This window comes from Morone saxatilis, unplaced genomic scaffold, assembly GCF_004916995.1.
Source record: "Morone saxatilis isolate NCDOM2014 unplaced genomic scaffold, NCSU_SB_2.0 Contig24, whole genome shotgun sequence".
Classification (NCBI taxonomy): domain Eukaryota; kingdom Metazoa; phylum Chordata; class Actinopteri; family Moronidae; genus Morone; species Morone saxatilis.
Window position 1 is genome coordinate 21,233,234 of NW_023339807.1, and position 15,227 is coordinate 21,248,460.

A 15,227-nucleotide genomic window follows, 5' to 3' on the forward strand; every position below is an offset into this window, starting at 1 on the left:
ATATAAAGAAGTTCAAATTAGCAACCTCTAACAACAACAGTGACGTGTTGCTATGTTTTTGCATCTGTAATAATAAGCCAATAATGTAATATAATGTAATACTTTAACACTCTGAAGAGACATTGTGTATAATAAATGCTTTTACTTTTGATATTTAGCTGATCTGTACTGTTATTTTAGTAAAATTTTTAATGCAATTTTGTAGTAATGTGTAGTGTGTTTTAAATAGCTTCTTCCCTCAGGCTGTTAAATTATTTCTTAACAATTCATCTTTCAGTGTTTTTTCATTTCATTCATTATAAATGGCAATAAAATAACCTTGAATCTCATCCCAAACTCTCAAGAACAGACTGGAAACTTGTTTTTTGGTGTAGTTTTTTAATCAATAATCTTCAGATACTTGTTTTAGTCTGTATTGTTCTGAATCACTGACATTGTTTTGTCACTTATCAGGCAGCACATACTGGATCAGATCTGTCTGCAGGTCTGTGTTGTGTCTCACCATTGCTCCTGTAGTTTGGGGCCTCGACATCTTATTCTTGCAGATGGAGTCACGACTCTCTGCACATTCCTCCCCTGTGGTCTTATCTTCGGTTGTTTCCGCTGTGCCGTCTGTGAGCTTTGGGGTGAAACCGGCGGCGGCGCTGCAAGTCCCCGACCGCCCGGCCCGAGTCTGCCGCACCAGGCGCTCCGCCCGACGGATGGAGCGGACCGTCCCATTACGCCAAGACTGCGGTCCGATGGTGACAGAGCCGAGGGGCACCGACTGGACCTGCATTCCTTCACATGCACGGTCCTCCTAATTAAATGTTACCTCTCTGAATATGACAAACCCCCTCTACTCAGTATTATTAGTGCTCTGTGAGGCATTCAGGGTGAACTTTGTGTGAGGTGTTGAGGTACCAGCTCCATAGCAACGGTTCCTGAAGTAACTAGAAACTCAAAGCTGTTTGGTGATAGGTTAGTGAGGAGAAGACAGGGGGCACTGTCAGTCAACACAGGCATTACAGTATATTTAATTTCAGGTTTCAGGTGCTGTACAATAACCATTAATTTCCACCCTGGTTCTATATAGTTACATGACTCTACAGGTTGGGTTAGTACGAAACTCTCCCGGTTGAATCATCAGTACAACATATTAACAACTGCGTTAGAAAATATCTGGTTCTTTGATAAAAAGTCAAAAGGTGTAGACACTTAGAAGGTTTAAGTTAACTACGACTCCCATGGTGCATTTCGGCAAGGAAAGATCCGCCACAGCGCTTAAAATTATTTTACGTGTGCCGCTAACTGCAGGTGAAAGCTAAAATTAACGGTGGGTCCTTGTGAGAAAACTGACAATATCTGTCCCTAACATCTATTTACTATTATTTTATTTGTTTAACACTATGGCGCCGTGTTTTGTTCCCCAATTTAAAACTACACTCTGATTCGCGCCTCTAGCTTCTATTCCATAGCAACGGTAGCAGAGGCTCATGGGTATTGTAGTGTTTAGACATATCCGCCATGCCACAATAATGCACAAAACTGAATTTTCCCGAAATTAAGTTGAAATAATAATTATTGGCGGTCATAACATAAACCTATATGATAGTTGCATTATCCGAGAGAGTCTTGTGTTTCTATGTTCACTGATATTGATGAAAACGACATGGAAATACAGAATAGGTAAAACACAAAATAAATAATGGCATCTAGACATTAGTAATTTGGATCAGAGTGTTTAATTCTCTTGAGCTAAAAGGAAAAAAAAAATGTCTCCAGTTATAAATCCCAGATTAACAACAGGCTACAAGACATGTAAACACATTGAAGATCATTGAGAATAGTTCCAAAATAAAATGAAAAAAAAAAGACGGAGACATATAAAAGCAGAAAAATGAAGTTAAAAATATTATTTTGGTCCTAAGTATTCCCCTCCACAAGTGCTAAACTAGCACTGTAAACAAAAGTGACAGTACTGAGAAAGTAAAAAGACAAACACAATAAAGACACCATTGCAAAGAGTTAATAGACAGGCAAATTCAGATTTAAATTAATATTGTACCCAGATCTCACACACACACGCACGCACGCACACAAACAAATAAAGGTTTGATTAAATAATCTACTAACAATACCATTCAGAAATGTTTGTATCAGCAACAAATCCTGCAGCATGAAATGAAATCTAATCACTGCCTAACCATTAGACCCATAACATTCAAAAATACAATAATCAGGTGATTTTTAAATCAAGTATTAAACATCCAGCTATAAGAAGCTAGACCCGACATCTGTCCGTACTGAAAACAATCAGGCTGTGTCTGACTCTCTAAAGTCTGAAATTACTGATTCACTCCAGAGAGTTTAGTAGTAATTGTGGAAGAATAAACTTTCCTTCGGCCCACGCCAGGACAAAGGCAGGTCTGCAAACACAAACCCCCAAAAAATGTAGAAATAAATAAATAGACTTAATGTACACCACGATAAATATGCTGAAGAGGTCGGTGCAGAAAGTGCAAAAGTAATCTCGTCTCTGTGCAGTTAGATTGCATCTTGTCAGCTCAGTTGTCCTCTATCACAGTGTGTGTTTGATGGCGGTCAGAGGCTCACGTTTGTTCTGCAGGTTCTGCTGCAGCTCTCTGAACAGATGGTCCCGCTCCTCTGCATCCAACAGGATTTGCTAAGTTGAGGAAAAATAAAATATCTCAGTCCCCATCACGAGTAATCATAACGAAAGCTCAGATTTTCACTTCTTTGATCCACCTTTCTCTTGTTCTTTTTCATTTAGAAGTAGATTTTTTTTACTTTAAAAAGATTTAATATGCAACATTTCCGCATTAAAATAGAACTAGGTTATATAATGTTCAAACTCAGAGAAATACGTAATTTTATTTAGGCAACGGTGCGTTTCACCGATCGCCCGTCAACGGCGTCATATCATCCTTTGCACAAGCGTTATGGTTGTCATAATCTGACATTATCCAGTTTTAATTCAAATTTTTATGATTCACTTTTTAGATGGTCGTTTTTTAACTACATATTTTAACTAGATGAAGGATTTTAGTTATCAGACATCTGGATCTTGAGTTATCAGATACAAGTTGAGCTAACATTAGCAGCAGCTTGGGTGGCAGGAACTGTGGGGTACCAAGAGCATTGGAGAAACACTTAATTTTAAAAGGTGAAACTGCCATTCCGCATCGGTATTTTACTGGATTTTTCAATAAGTCAGATACTGTTTATTTTTTAGCATGAACCAGGAAACCACTGGATCAATATACTACACGAGAATCTGACTGCGATGACGGCAATGGCGGTGAAAACAACAACTCCCACGATCCCACACTATTTCAAAACATCATCAAACCTCTCCTTTTGTTATTGTTTTGATGTGAGAGACCCCTAGTGGCAGAAATAAAAATATTGTGCATTTAATTCCTTATATTTGCCTTCTCACTTAAATCAAAATACATCCTGTGGCTGCATTGCATTGTGTTCTATGGAGGCTGATCTGAAATCTTTCACCAACATATTTTTCTTGGCATGACTGTGAGTCTATAAAAAGCCATCAAACATTGATTCTGAGGATCTGACAGTAAAATCTGGCACTGATGTTTGGAGGTGTTCAAGGTTCTTATTGAAGTAAAAAATAGAAACTACATCACCAGAAACAAGTTTAAGTATTCAAGTCCTTCAGGGTGTATTTTTACTCCTTGCTCTTTTGTCTCCTTTTGTTGTCTTCCTACAGTAAACACGGACAGGGCCGGTCACTGTGTGGTATGTGGAAGAGAGAAATGTCACACTGTGCACAACAATAGTAACTTGATGAATCATCTCAAGACATATTCAGCTCCTTTCAGGATCATTAAAGATGGACCAAACCAAACTGGCATGACAACATTTGTACTGCACATTCCTTGGACTGTTGACAGATGCCAGACTGAGATATCATCTGCCTTCACAACAAAACCATCAAGCAAGTTAACATCAGTGCAGGTTTCCTGTTGTTAATTCATGTATGTGGAATGTTTGGCCTCCAAATAAGTAGTGTTTTAATCATTATTTTACTTTAGGCATCATTTGGAAAATAATTAATATTATTTATAATTTTCATAATTATTATTGTTTGATTAATGCAAAAGTGTTTGGGTCTATGAAACCAACAGTCTAAAACCACAATATATTCAGTTTACAGTGATAAAAATAACAGAAAAGCAGAACATCCTCACATTGGAAAAGGTTAAATTAGGGAATGTTTGGTATTTTTTTATTGGGATTTATTGCTTAAATGATTATTTGATGATTGTAATAGTTGGTTTAACCATTAACTATTTGGCATTTTTGCTTGGAAAATGAATCAAATGACGGAATATCACAATAGTTGCAGGTCAACTGACGTAGTTGTTGCAGATATGTCAAAGATATTCCATGTAATTTGATGTTTTATTTAAATGTATCTTGTGTGTTTACACATTTCACATGTAAGCTACTTGGTACTCAACTTGGGGGGGATCTGGAAGCAGGAGAGGGGAACAGGGTGGGATATATAATACACACATTTCATAAAAAACAGTGCTATTTAATATTTTCAATGAAGAAAAGAAAACAATAAGCAGCAGATTCCTGCACGTTACCTCTATGAGTTTGTCTCTCTTCTCCAGGCTGTCCCTCAGTTTCCTCTCCTCTCTCTCTCTGTCCTCTCTGTTGTTCTGCCAGGCTCTATCGGCCTGCTTCTTCTCCTTCTCTTTCTCCCTCAGCTCCTGCCGAGTGTCTCTGAGTTGAGCTGTCAGAGAAGACACCGTCTGACTGTGGCTCTCCTGCTGATTCTGGTGAAAGACATTTGTTGTTGCTGTGTTATGTCTGGTTGTAAGACCTGTCACATCCTGCTAACTTTTTGATTTTCTGTACAATTTATTTATTATTACTCAATTGGCAGTATGGTTTCCCTGCCAGTCTCAGCTGCTGATTTTGATATTTGGTAACACTTTATTTGGATAGTGTGCATACCAGCCAAATAAAGACAAGTTAAAAGCCCCATTATGTAACTTTTCCATCTTAAAATAACAGCTCCTCCTCCCCTCATGATGAAATCTCACCTTCACCATATCCTGGTATTCCTGCAGGGCTGTGTTGAGTTTGGTGACCTCCTTGCACAAGGTGGCGTTGTTTCCCTCTCTGTCCTCCAACAAGGCTGCCAGCTGAGCCCCTCCCCCAGCCAACCCCTTACCAATCACAGAGTCAGAGACAGCCTGGAGGAAAATGACATGTTGTGAGCAAGAGTTTCCCTGTGGTCACTGAAGTCAATATTTACTGACAAAGCTCATCGGAGGCCAGGAGGAGGACTGCAGAACCGGCTCCTCATTCAATAATACAGAGAACGAAAGCTCTGCAACTTTCTCTTAACTGCAGCCATTTGAAAACTCTTCTCCCAAGCTCATATTTTCTATTAAGTCTGTGGATCAAATACAGAACCACAGCACAGTGAAAGCAGCTAGTATTTAAACATTATATGACAACAAACACCAGAAATCTGCAACAATATTCTTGCCACAGTTACTATATTAACATACTCACAATGACAATGCCAACATGCTGATGTTAAGGAGGTATAATGTTTATATTAGTTTAGCGTGTTTGCATGCTAACCTTTGGTAATTAGCACTGAAAAAAGCTGAAGCAGATGGGGATCACCAAAGGATTCCTACTCTGCATAAAAAGTCATGGTAAGGCATTAAATAGTTGAGATATGGTATGCAGGGAGAGGTAGAAGATCTTTTTTAGCCCCAAGCAGTGCCTGCAGTCTTCCTCTCGAAAAGAAAAGAGGCTGAAAAGCACTCGCTGCATTGCTCGTTAAGTTTACTGCTGTGAGTGCTGTTTTACATTGCTGTTGTATATTTTTAACTTCTCTTCAGGACAGTAAGAGGAAGATCAAATGAAACTGTAGAAGTGTGTGTGGGGGTTGGGATTTTAAAAAGACACCCCCCCAAGTGGAAATTACAACGGTGTGTTCGTACATTACCTGTCCATCTTTCTGACAGCTCACCAGATTCTCTTTGAGGCGGTGGATCAGAGCCTCCTTCTCCTGCAGGACCGTAGTGAGGGCCTGGTCCCTCTGTCTCCACACCTCCCTCTCTTTCTCCACCTCCTTCAGCAGTCGCTCCTTCTCCCCCAGAGCCACTCGCAGGTCCTGGATCAACAACAACATGCAGTCCCAACTGAATAATATTTCAAGTACATACAGAGTGAACTGTGTATGGAACAAAGAATGTGGGTGTGTGTATGTTTTGAACCACAATGCATGCAATTCAACCCTGTTTTATAATGTGTGTGTGTGTGTGTGTGTGTATGTGTGTTCTCACATTGATAATATCCTGGTTGCACCGCAGCACGGTGTTGAGTGTGTCGAGGTCTCTCTCTCTGTCTCTTCCAGCCTTTCTCAGGGCCTCGATCTCTTTCTCCAGGCCCTTCTCTCTCTCAGTCACATCGGACCTCAAAGTCTCCAGAGCAGCCTACAGATCACAAAAACATGGTACCTCTGTATTTGAGACATCCAACGGGCAACTTTTTTGATAATCGAATAATCATGTTTTTTCAAGCAAAAATACCAATTATTCCCCAATTTTAGACTTTTTTTCCTTATAAAATGACTCAAACCAATTAGTCAATTACCAAAATAAGTTGGTGATACCACCAATCAATTAATTATTGCAAGCCTCCTAATTGTTTTAGTCCATTTTTTAAAGCAAAATGCAAAACATTCTCTGGTTCCAGCTTCTCAACACTGATTTGTTTTCAAACATGAGTTAAAACTGAATATCTTTGGGTTTTGGACTGTTGGTCAGACAAAAGAAGACATTTATAGAGCCTTGAGCTAAAGGAAATTAAAAACCAGTGTTTTCACAAATTCTTGACGATTAATCATGAAAATAATTAGCATGAAACAATATTGAAAATAATTGTACGTTGCAGTCCTACGTTTCAGGTGCATTAAAGAGGGAAGGAACACAGTCTGTCTGTGGGCATTAATTCATCAAACATATCTATGTGAATCAAATGAGGTAAAAAAAACAAAACTGGTTAAACTTCCTGCAGGCCTGAGGTAGAAAAAGTACACATCACAAGACCTGCACTGCTCATACAAAAGCCTCCAAGGGCAGGACGATCGAGTCTGATGACTATCAGCAAAAGTCTGCCTGCTCATGCCGATAACGGCTACGCTTCAGTGAGTGGGTAATTTGTGTCATCATAAGCAGACCCGGTATTTAGCACTCAACGTCAATGATCAGGACAGCGTCAGCTCTAACCTTGTTGTCAGACAGAGTTTGCTTCAGATTCTCAGTCAGCTTGTTGGTCAGCTCAGTCCCTGCTCCCTCCTCCACACACAGTCTTCTGATCAGACCCATACACTCCTGGTAGAGAGGAAAGCTGTTAGAAATATGCTCATGTAACAGTGCAGTTAGGGTAAAACATTTTAACTTTACTTGAGTTTAAAGATTTAAGGCTAATCACAGTGCAGATTTTGTAAGATTTAAAGTTTATGAAGCTATTTTCATCATGAATCAATACACAGGCCCATAATAACCCTTAGCCAAGTCTTCATGTACTGTAGAGGCCAGATCCAAGCTGTTATGTATGCAAATGAAAACCACTGCAACCACCAGATAGTGTCATCATAAATCTACAGCTCCAAACAAGCAGCCACAGTCATTACTTATCTATTCACCCTTAAACTAAAATCTGTTAAAACCTGCTGAAATCTGTTTAAAGACTCACTACACAAGTTAAGAAATAGGCAGTTGTTGTCCTGACATTGAGGGTGTCATTATAAGGACTTAAAAATATTGGTTTTCATATGTTAAAGGAATAGTTTGACACACATATTGGCTTTCCTTGGCAAAAGTTAGATGAGAACATCAACACCATTCTCATTTCTGTATGATATATATGAAGCTACAGCCAGCGGCATGTCAGTAGTTTAAGATAGCTGCTTTCAGTCTTTATGCTAAGCTAAGTTAAGCTAAGCTTCACATTTAACAGACAAATAGTATGGTATCAATCTTCTAAAGTCTCATCACGAAAACATATACTTTATAGATACAATCTTATTTTATGTATTGTAAGGTTATTAGTGAATAAAGCCACTACTGCAAAACATTTTCCTACAGCAGGGACTTTGTTATACAATCACTCATTGTTAATCTTTAACAGGCTGGAATTTTTTTTTTTTTTTTTAAATCAGCGCTTTGATAGGACAGCCCTATTTGCTTTAGCCACTTAGCTATGACGTTCATACAGAGTAACGTACAACAATCCAATACAATTCCTGCTGTAAATCATCAACGTAATAAGCAGCTAAAAATAAGGGCAGTCACGATCAAAGCTTAAGAAAACATACTTCACTGGTACAATGTGGTGAATAGACACCAGTGAATGCAGTTTTGGCACTGTCACTTTAAGGGCGTACAGTGACTTCAAAGACAAACAACATTCCAGTGAGCTTTGAGCCAGAGCCCCAGCAGGAGCAGAAGATCCAAATGCTGTGTGCATGACTGAGTCCTGTCTCCCCTCATCACCTCACCCACCTGGATCAGACGCTCCCGGCTGTGGAGGGAGTGTCCGAGGCCCTGCAGCAGGGAACTGCCACCCTCCTCCTGGACCAACTGGAGGAAAGAGGAAAACAAAGGACAGTTTCTTTTAAAAGTCAGAGCAGTAGATGAAACTGTGGTGTTCATTTCATGATTCTTGGGTAAGGCTGAGTGAAATATACTCTAGATCCCACAGGGCTGGGTTTTTAGGGCTGCATCTAATGATTATTTTCTCTATTGATCATTTAGTCCACAAAAACAATACAAATTTGGCACCTTGTGAAGAAATTGAATTTGTATTGTTTTTGTGTCATCAGTGTTTTGTTTTGTCCAATAAAAAGTCCAAAACCCCCAAATATTACATTCACTATCTACAACCGGCGGTTTGTCCCCTGTAGGCCACTGTAAAAACATGGCAGTTCAATATAGTGGCTTCCATGGAAGGTGACCCGCAAGCGTCTGTAAATAAAACGGCTCATTCTAAGGTAACAAAAACACAAATGGTATTTTATTTTAAGATAATCAATGGCTTTCAGCCCTAATCAAGATCTTTTAGGTCAGTGCTTCACTGATCAAGGTATTTTTGGTATATAAATCAGTAAGTGAAGGCATCACCGTTTCTATGCTGTGATATTCAGCACTGATTTTGACTGTATTCAGTTCAGTCATGCATTCAGTCTGTTATATTCAGTTCAGAAAAAAATAACCTCTACAAGCACTGCACATGAGGTTAATAGCTCATCAGCCTTTTATTTACATTAGAGTTATCAGATTCAGATATCAGAAGTAACGTAATGTGAATCACTGAGCTACTGATTCAATAGAGTCAATAACAATGGTGATTCAGTATAGTCGGTTCACTTTGACAATCTGTTGATAAAGATTTGTTCGTGCGCGTACTGAATGCCTCTAATGTTTAAACCTGCTGCTACTCACACATATTTCACATGAATTCTTACTAATATTCAACTTGTGAACACAGCGCCTTTAGATCATGTGGACACACTCTCTATAAAGCAGCTGAGAGACCTTTTAATGATATCCTCTATCATAAGACTACTGAGCCTGGGGCAAACTCCGCTGGTCGGGGAAGATTCCAGAGAGAGGCTGTGTTTGTGTGTGTGTCTGTGTGAGTGTGTGTGTGTGAGTCTTTATCTGCACCTGTAAATGAGGAAACATTGACACACCCTTCCACAGGCATAAAACACAGAACACCCACCCTCCATTCCTTTCACAATGTTATATGTGTGCTAAGTCAACATTAACAGAGTGGTTTAAGGAGCTGTTTGGACGTGCGACTGAGAAGCTGCTGTGCAATAAACCTGTTTTTCTTGTGTAAAAAATGGTTAGAGGCAATCATCTCTTACGACAGCTGGTAAAAAAATATCAACTGTGTGGGTACATTTTTTTTTAATCACAACACCAATTCAATCTCCACTTTATTTATTTAATTTCAGATTATTAATAAGTTTATACATGTATGATTAGCTTTTTTTTAATCAATATTAAAAATAAATATCTTTATATTTCATCTATTTATAGACTGATTTATATACTGTTTATATTATTATCAATTTTTTTAAATTAATTATACCACTGACAATGTTCGACATTTTGAAACACTTATTTTCTTTCTTGCCAAGTTACATCTCATATCTCTCATATCTTTTAACTAAATATAAAGCTAGAGCTAGCAACCTGTTAGCTTAGCACAAGAACTGGAAACTGTTTTTTTACGAGGGGTCATGCGTCACACTATTTCTTGTACAGGATTAAACAAGTTCTAACGTGTTGAAGTACAGTTTCAGGTACACTTTTTCACATCTGTCGTATATGTCGTCTGTCGTGTTCATAGTCGCCATTACTTAAGATCCATCATGGCTCCAATGTAAGTGTTTGGGGACGAACTTTACAGTCCTGATTCTGAAATGCATCCTAAAGTGTATTTTAGTACACACATATTTTGGTGTTATGACGCGGTGGAGGAACAGTAACTGTAGCTGTAACTGGAAAACCTAAAGCTTAAAGCTAAAGTTGGGAATGTATTTTTCCACAGAACGAGGACTGTGAATTTTGTCCTCCATCACTGACACTTAAATTGCTGATTACAGCAAGAAAAACAGTTTGTACTGTAAAACTGTTGAAACTGTGTGTTCAATGTACACAAGAGCAACTTGTGCCAGGCAAGCTGTTTCCAGTCTTTATGCTAAGCTAAGCTAACTGGCTGGCAAAAAAAGCAAATAAACCCGTTCCCTTTGTCAAGTGGAGTGTGGGAGAGAACAAACTGAATACTTACAGGGGCCCAGTCTTCTGATCCGTTTACTTCCGTTGGTTGGCCCCTCCCATGTTTCAGCTCGGCTTCCAGGGTCCTGATGCGGGACACGGCTTGGTCCAGCTGGCCTCGTAGGTGCCTGACGGCGTGTTGAACCCTGCCAGTTGAGCTCTGAAATGAGGAATGAGTTTATAGTTAACATGAAATTTGGTATTATTAAGTAAAAACAGGTGGTTTCGCAAAGTTCTGATCTTGTTGCACCACGGGATTGGCCTCAGTTGTTCCCGGATTAGGTATTGCAGGCCACTGTGTCAATATTTACAGCCACTAGCGCACACAGCACCTGGTCAGAGTTCTCCCATTCATTCATTCATGTATGCAGTACATTTTCACAGTCTATGGAAGTGGTTCTCAAACTGGGGTCCTAGCAGAAAGGGGGAATCATTTATTTTCACCATTATCACACAATGTATCACTATATTGGTCATGGGTTTCATTCACTTTCTGTTATAAAACATCTAAAAGCAATCCTATCAGATGGAGGACCCTGGGACAAAAGCTTATCAACCTTACCCGTGGTCTAATTTGTCTCAGTTTAGGGGTGGAGAACTACTGGTCATGCTCACCTCTCGATGAAGAGGCATGAACTCGTCCCTCAGCTCTGTTAGCACATCCCCGTCTTCTTCATCCATTTCATCCCCTCCGTTCTCCACATTCCCAAAGTTCAGCACCCTGTTCACTGATGGCGACGCCATCTCTCCAACTTTTCCCGAGCACCTCCCGTCCTTCCTGCCCAAAACTGGGATCCTGCTCCCCGATGGCGAACTGACCGGCTTTCCTTCAATGCTTCTCAACTCCTTCAGCACAAAGTTGACTGACTGAACACCTGGGGAGTCAAACGGGTCGTTGCCGTCAAGAGAGTCCAGAGACTGAATAGACGCAGTGCGAGAAGATGCTTGTAAGGAAAGACAGGACCCCGCCAGTGACGACGGACTGGAGCTGATGGATGGCACCCTTTGCCAGTGGAGGGGCATGCTCTGGGATTTGTCCCGTGATAATGCCAATGGGGAGAAGGGTTGAAAAGGCAAGTTGCGAGGAACCCCACAAACGGACTCATAATCCGAGTCGGACACCCGTAAGGAATCACAGCCTTCGCATCCTTTGCCTTTTTTACATCTTTTACCCGTTCTTATAAAATACGGACACGTGTCCCACTTCTCGGACCAGCACTCGTACTCCGAGAGTGCCATATTCTCTTTGAGCATCTCCCTGTAGCCCTCCTTCTCCGCCTCGCCATCCTCCTCGCTGGTGCTGCCCCGGCTCTGGAACTCCCGTGGGTGTCTCTGGTGGTAGTTTTGGCGTACCCACTGTCTGATCTTGTCCCTCTCCTGCACCAGCTTCTGCAGCTTCTCAGACGAAAGCACCCGCACCCTGGCTATCACCGAGTCGAACTTGAATACCCGCTCGAGGATGCACACGCATTTGCCACACACAAACTCCCCCTGCCCGCTGCCCCGCTGTACAGACTGTCCCAGTATATGAGTCAACACCGAGAGCAGATCCATTCCTTTGGACGGGGAGTTCAGGGATAACTGGGACTTGGACAGAGACACTGAGGAACCCAGAGATAACGTACTGCCTGTTAAGAGTAAAAAATAAAGATTACTTCAGACTTTTCAGCAGGCAGCTCAAACACTTTTCTCTTTTCCTTATGCTCCAGACTCACCCCAGGGGCTGCTCTGCGAGGACCGGGACAGGCTTCCTCCTCTCAGGGACTCTGTCGGGGTCTGAGACTGACCAGTCTTCTTATTTTGGCCCCCAAACAGCCACCGCCTTTGGTTTCCCAGGAGAGCTCCGCCACATATTCGGCACAAGTCGCTTTTACCCCTGGAGGACATCGTGGATCGAGGGCCGATACTCTCCCCCTTGGTGTCTGATGGATTTTAGAAATTCCCTGTGGATTAAAACAGAAAACAAACATGCATGGATGCATTTAAAGAAGCTGTTTCCAACCTGGGAATCAGGAGGGGGTCACAAGATGAACACCAGAAGAAGAAACAAGAAAAGCCTTAAAGAAAAAAACCTTTGTCTGATACTTTGGTTTACTAATTACTGTAATTGTGACTTAAAACTAACATATACAATTAACTCAAACACAACCCATGTAATACACACATATACACTTATTCTATTTTTTCTATTTTATTGTATTTTTCTATTCTGTTTTTTTATTGAATGTGTATTTTCTTATCTGTTGTGTTGTATCTGGAGCTGCTGTAGTAAGTGAATTTCCCCAGTGTGGGTTGAATAAAGTCTATCTTATCAGCATGATAACAACTACCTAAAATGACAGAAACTACCTTCAGGAAAAGGATTATCTGACGTGTATTGACTTTTTTTAATTTTAGCAGAGGGCTTCATGACCTAACACTGCAGTCAGCCACCAGAGAGTGATCGAGATGTTTTGGCTTCACTTTCAGAGAGCTGTCACGTCGTCCATCTTTAATATTACTGTTACAAAGGGCACAAAGGCAGGACAGGGACAAACAATTACAAAACAGGCAGAGAGCGGGGCACCACGGCCACAGTGGCATACGGTTTATAGGAGGGCATCGAGGACAAAGTGAAAACAAAGTGACTTTAACCTCTCATCACGGGTTTAATAGGTCTACGAGTTGTAAGCAGTTCAACAAAAGTGATTTATCATTTGCTTTGTTAAAAAAATAAGGGGTGAATTATAACAGAGAAGTTGGAAAAGTCACATTTATCTTGTGACCCCTTTTGGTGGGATGAGAGTTGAGTTTGCAGCCTACTTTATTGTCACAGTAAACGTTATAGGAAGGAGCAAGAGAAAGCCAATTTTTAAATTAAAATCAAGATGGCTTGTAGCCAGTTTGATTTTAAAAAAGCCTCTTGGAGTTTATGCTGAATAAGTCTTCATTTTCACATTAAAAGCAGGTCAGAGGAAGTTTAACAGAGCCATCTAATCTAATCAGTTTGACATATGAAGTGTCTCCCTGGTGCTTTGACTCATGATTGTGTTGTATGGATGTTTTGGCCGGTTTATTGGAGCTCACAGCTGCTGTGTGTTTACAGTAGCTTCCCACAGGGCGGGACACGTCGACCTTGAGCCACGCTGACAGTGGATTCAGTCAGACTGTCCATGAATGAAACTTTCTCTTCAACACTCAGTCTCTCCGTGGACCTTTCGCCTCTCGCAGGGCGTCCGCAAATGTTTTTAAATCAAATATGAGACATCCTTGAATCATTTTAACCCGTTTAAGACACAGTTGACATGGTGGGGCATGAATTTAACATGAAAATGTGCTTTCTGTGCACGAAAACTGTGAATTAGAACCATAAAAGTGGTTATAATCCACGACCTTTCCCTGTTTGAATACAACAATTTAAGGCAGTACTCATTTTCCGGGAAACACAAACAGCATGCGACGTGTTTCCAAAGGGAATCTCTTCATCATCCAGTGGAAAATAGTTCAACTATCGTCTATCTGATGCTATTTTAAGCCACTGAGGTGCAGCGAGTCAATGTGAAAGTAAGGCCAGCCTGTGAAAGAGGAGCTTCGGTGTTTCAACATGCAGGAATATCACTGAGAGCACTCACCTCTCTCCGTTCAGCTCCGGCTGGATTCACAAACACACAGCGAGCTTTCATACAGAGAGTTTTAAAAGGCGCAACTTGCGTTTTTACGCACTGAACGTGGTAAAAAAAAAAAAATAAATAAAGTTAAAGTCCGTCCACAGAGGAAGAGAGACACACAGACACACAGACAACAAAAGTTAGCCGAGGGGAACAAGTTTTCTGACAGAAAAATCTCCACCGGGAACTGAGCTGGAGTCTCGTTGCAACACACCGGAGCTGCTGCAGAAGAAGAAGAAGAAGAGAAGGTGGGTGTCACCTTGCTGACGTCATCAGCCATACCTGTTTGGTTGTAGCGCGAGGAGAGGACAGGGGAGGAGGTCTGCACACAACACCGGATGAGACCGTGGACACGCAGCTCATCCACAGTACGGAGGGGAGCGGGGGGAGACCGGGTCCTGTTGGCACTCCTCACCGATTGTTTTAGCCTGTATTTATGTACATTTTGGCATATTGCCACCCTTAAAAGTGTGCCGAATTCACTATTAGTAGTTTCTATTTGCAGTGCACCCATGGATGCACACACAACTGTCACCAGATTACTTTGATACTTAAGAACACTTAAAAATGTGAGAATTTTCAGGCAAGTTCGGAAGCGTCTTTTCACTCTCTTTTGGCTTTTTGTTTTGAGTTTGTCCTGCAGAAGGAAATCAGAAAGGATCTAATCTTATGCGTTAATACCTCAAAATTGCAAGAACATTTTAATAATTATAAAATACTTAGTTTT

At 40.8% G+C, this 15,227-nt stretch overlaps 2 protein-coding genes across 5 annotated transcripts in view; both read right to left on the reverse strand.

Moving 5' to 3' along the window:
- Positions 1-1,356, reverse strand: part of ccdc105 (coiled-coil domain containing 105) — a 6,901-nt gene extending 5,545 nt beyond the window's left edge. Inside the window, exon 1 of the mRNA XM_035672776.1 lies at positions 503-1,356. Coding sequence (XP_035528669.1) covers positions 503-778 — 276 coding nt within the window. The 5' untranslated portion in view covers positions 779-1,356. The remainder of the gene's footprint in view (positions 1-502) is intronic.
- Positions 1,357-1,705: 349 nt separating this feature from the next.
- On the reverse strand, positions 1,706-14,868 carry si:ch73-95l15.5. 4 transcript variants are annotated; one of them, XM_035672324.1, is made up of 11 exons: positions 14,465-14,745; positions 12,569-12,796; positions 11,469-12,481; positions 10,867-11,013; positions 8,568-8,645; positions 7,290-7,394; positions 6,345-6,494; positions 6,005-6,172; positions 5,082-5,234; positions 4,620-4,811; positions 1,706-2,665 (listed from the first exon to the last, which is right to left on the reverse strand). In XM_035672324.1, exons 2-11 carry the CDS (start codon positions 12,738-12,740, stop codon positions 2,561-2,563), a joined length of 2,283 nt encoding a protein of 760 aa, XP_035528217.1. In that variant the 5' UTR covers positions 12,741-12,796; positions 14,465-14,745; the 3' UTR covers positions 1,706-2,560. The 4 variants fall into 4 exon arrangements, with proteins under 4 accessions (XP_035528217.1, XP_035528215.1, XP_035528216.1 ...); XM_035672322.1 differs by lacking the exons at positions 1,706-2,665; positions 14,465-14,745 and adding an exon at positions 14,783-14,868 and having other exon boundaries at positions 3,278-4,811; XM_035672323.1 differs by lacking the exon at positions 1,706-2,665 and having other exon boundaries at positions 3,278-4,811; positions 6,029-6,172; positions 14,465-14,747.
- Between the last annotated feature and the right edge of the window lie 359 nt (positions 14,869-15,227).

Excerpts from the sequence above, each read along its gene's own strand:
- si:ch73-95l15.5 (XM_035672322.1), bottom strand. The coding sequence starts at position 12,740 with ATGTCCTCCAGGGGTAAAAGCGACTTGTGCCGAATATGTGGCGGAGCT. Across the intron at positions 11,014-11,468 it reads TCATGCCTCTTCATCGAGAG|AGCTCAACTGGCAGGGTTCA; the intron begins GTGAGCATGACC and ends TCCTCATTTCAG. Across the intron at positions 6,495-7,289 it reads AAACTCTGTCTGACAACAAG|GCTGCTCTGGAGACTTTGAG; the intron begins GTTAGAGCTGAC and ends TGTGATCTGTAG.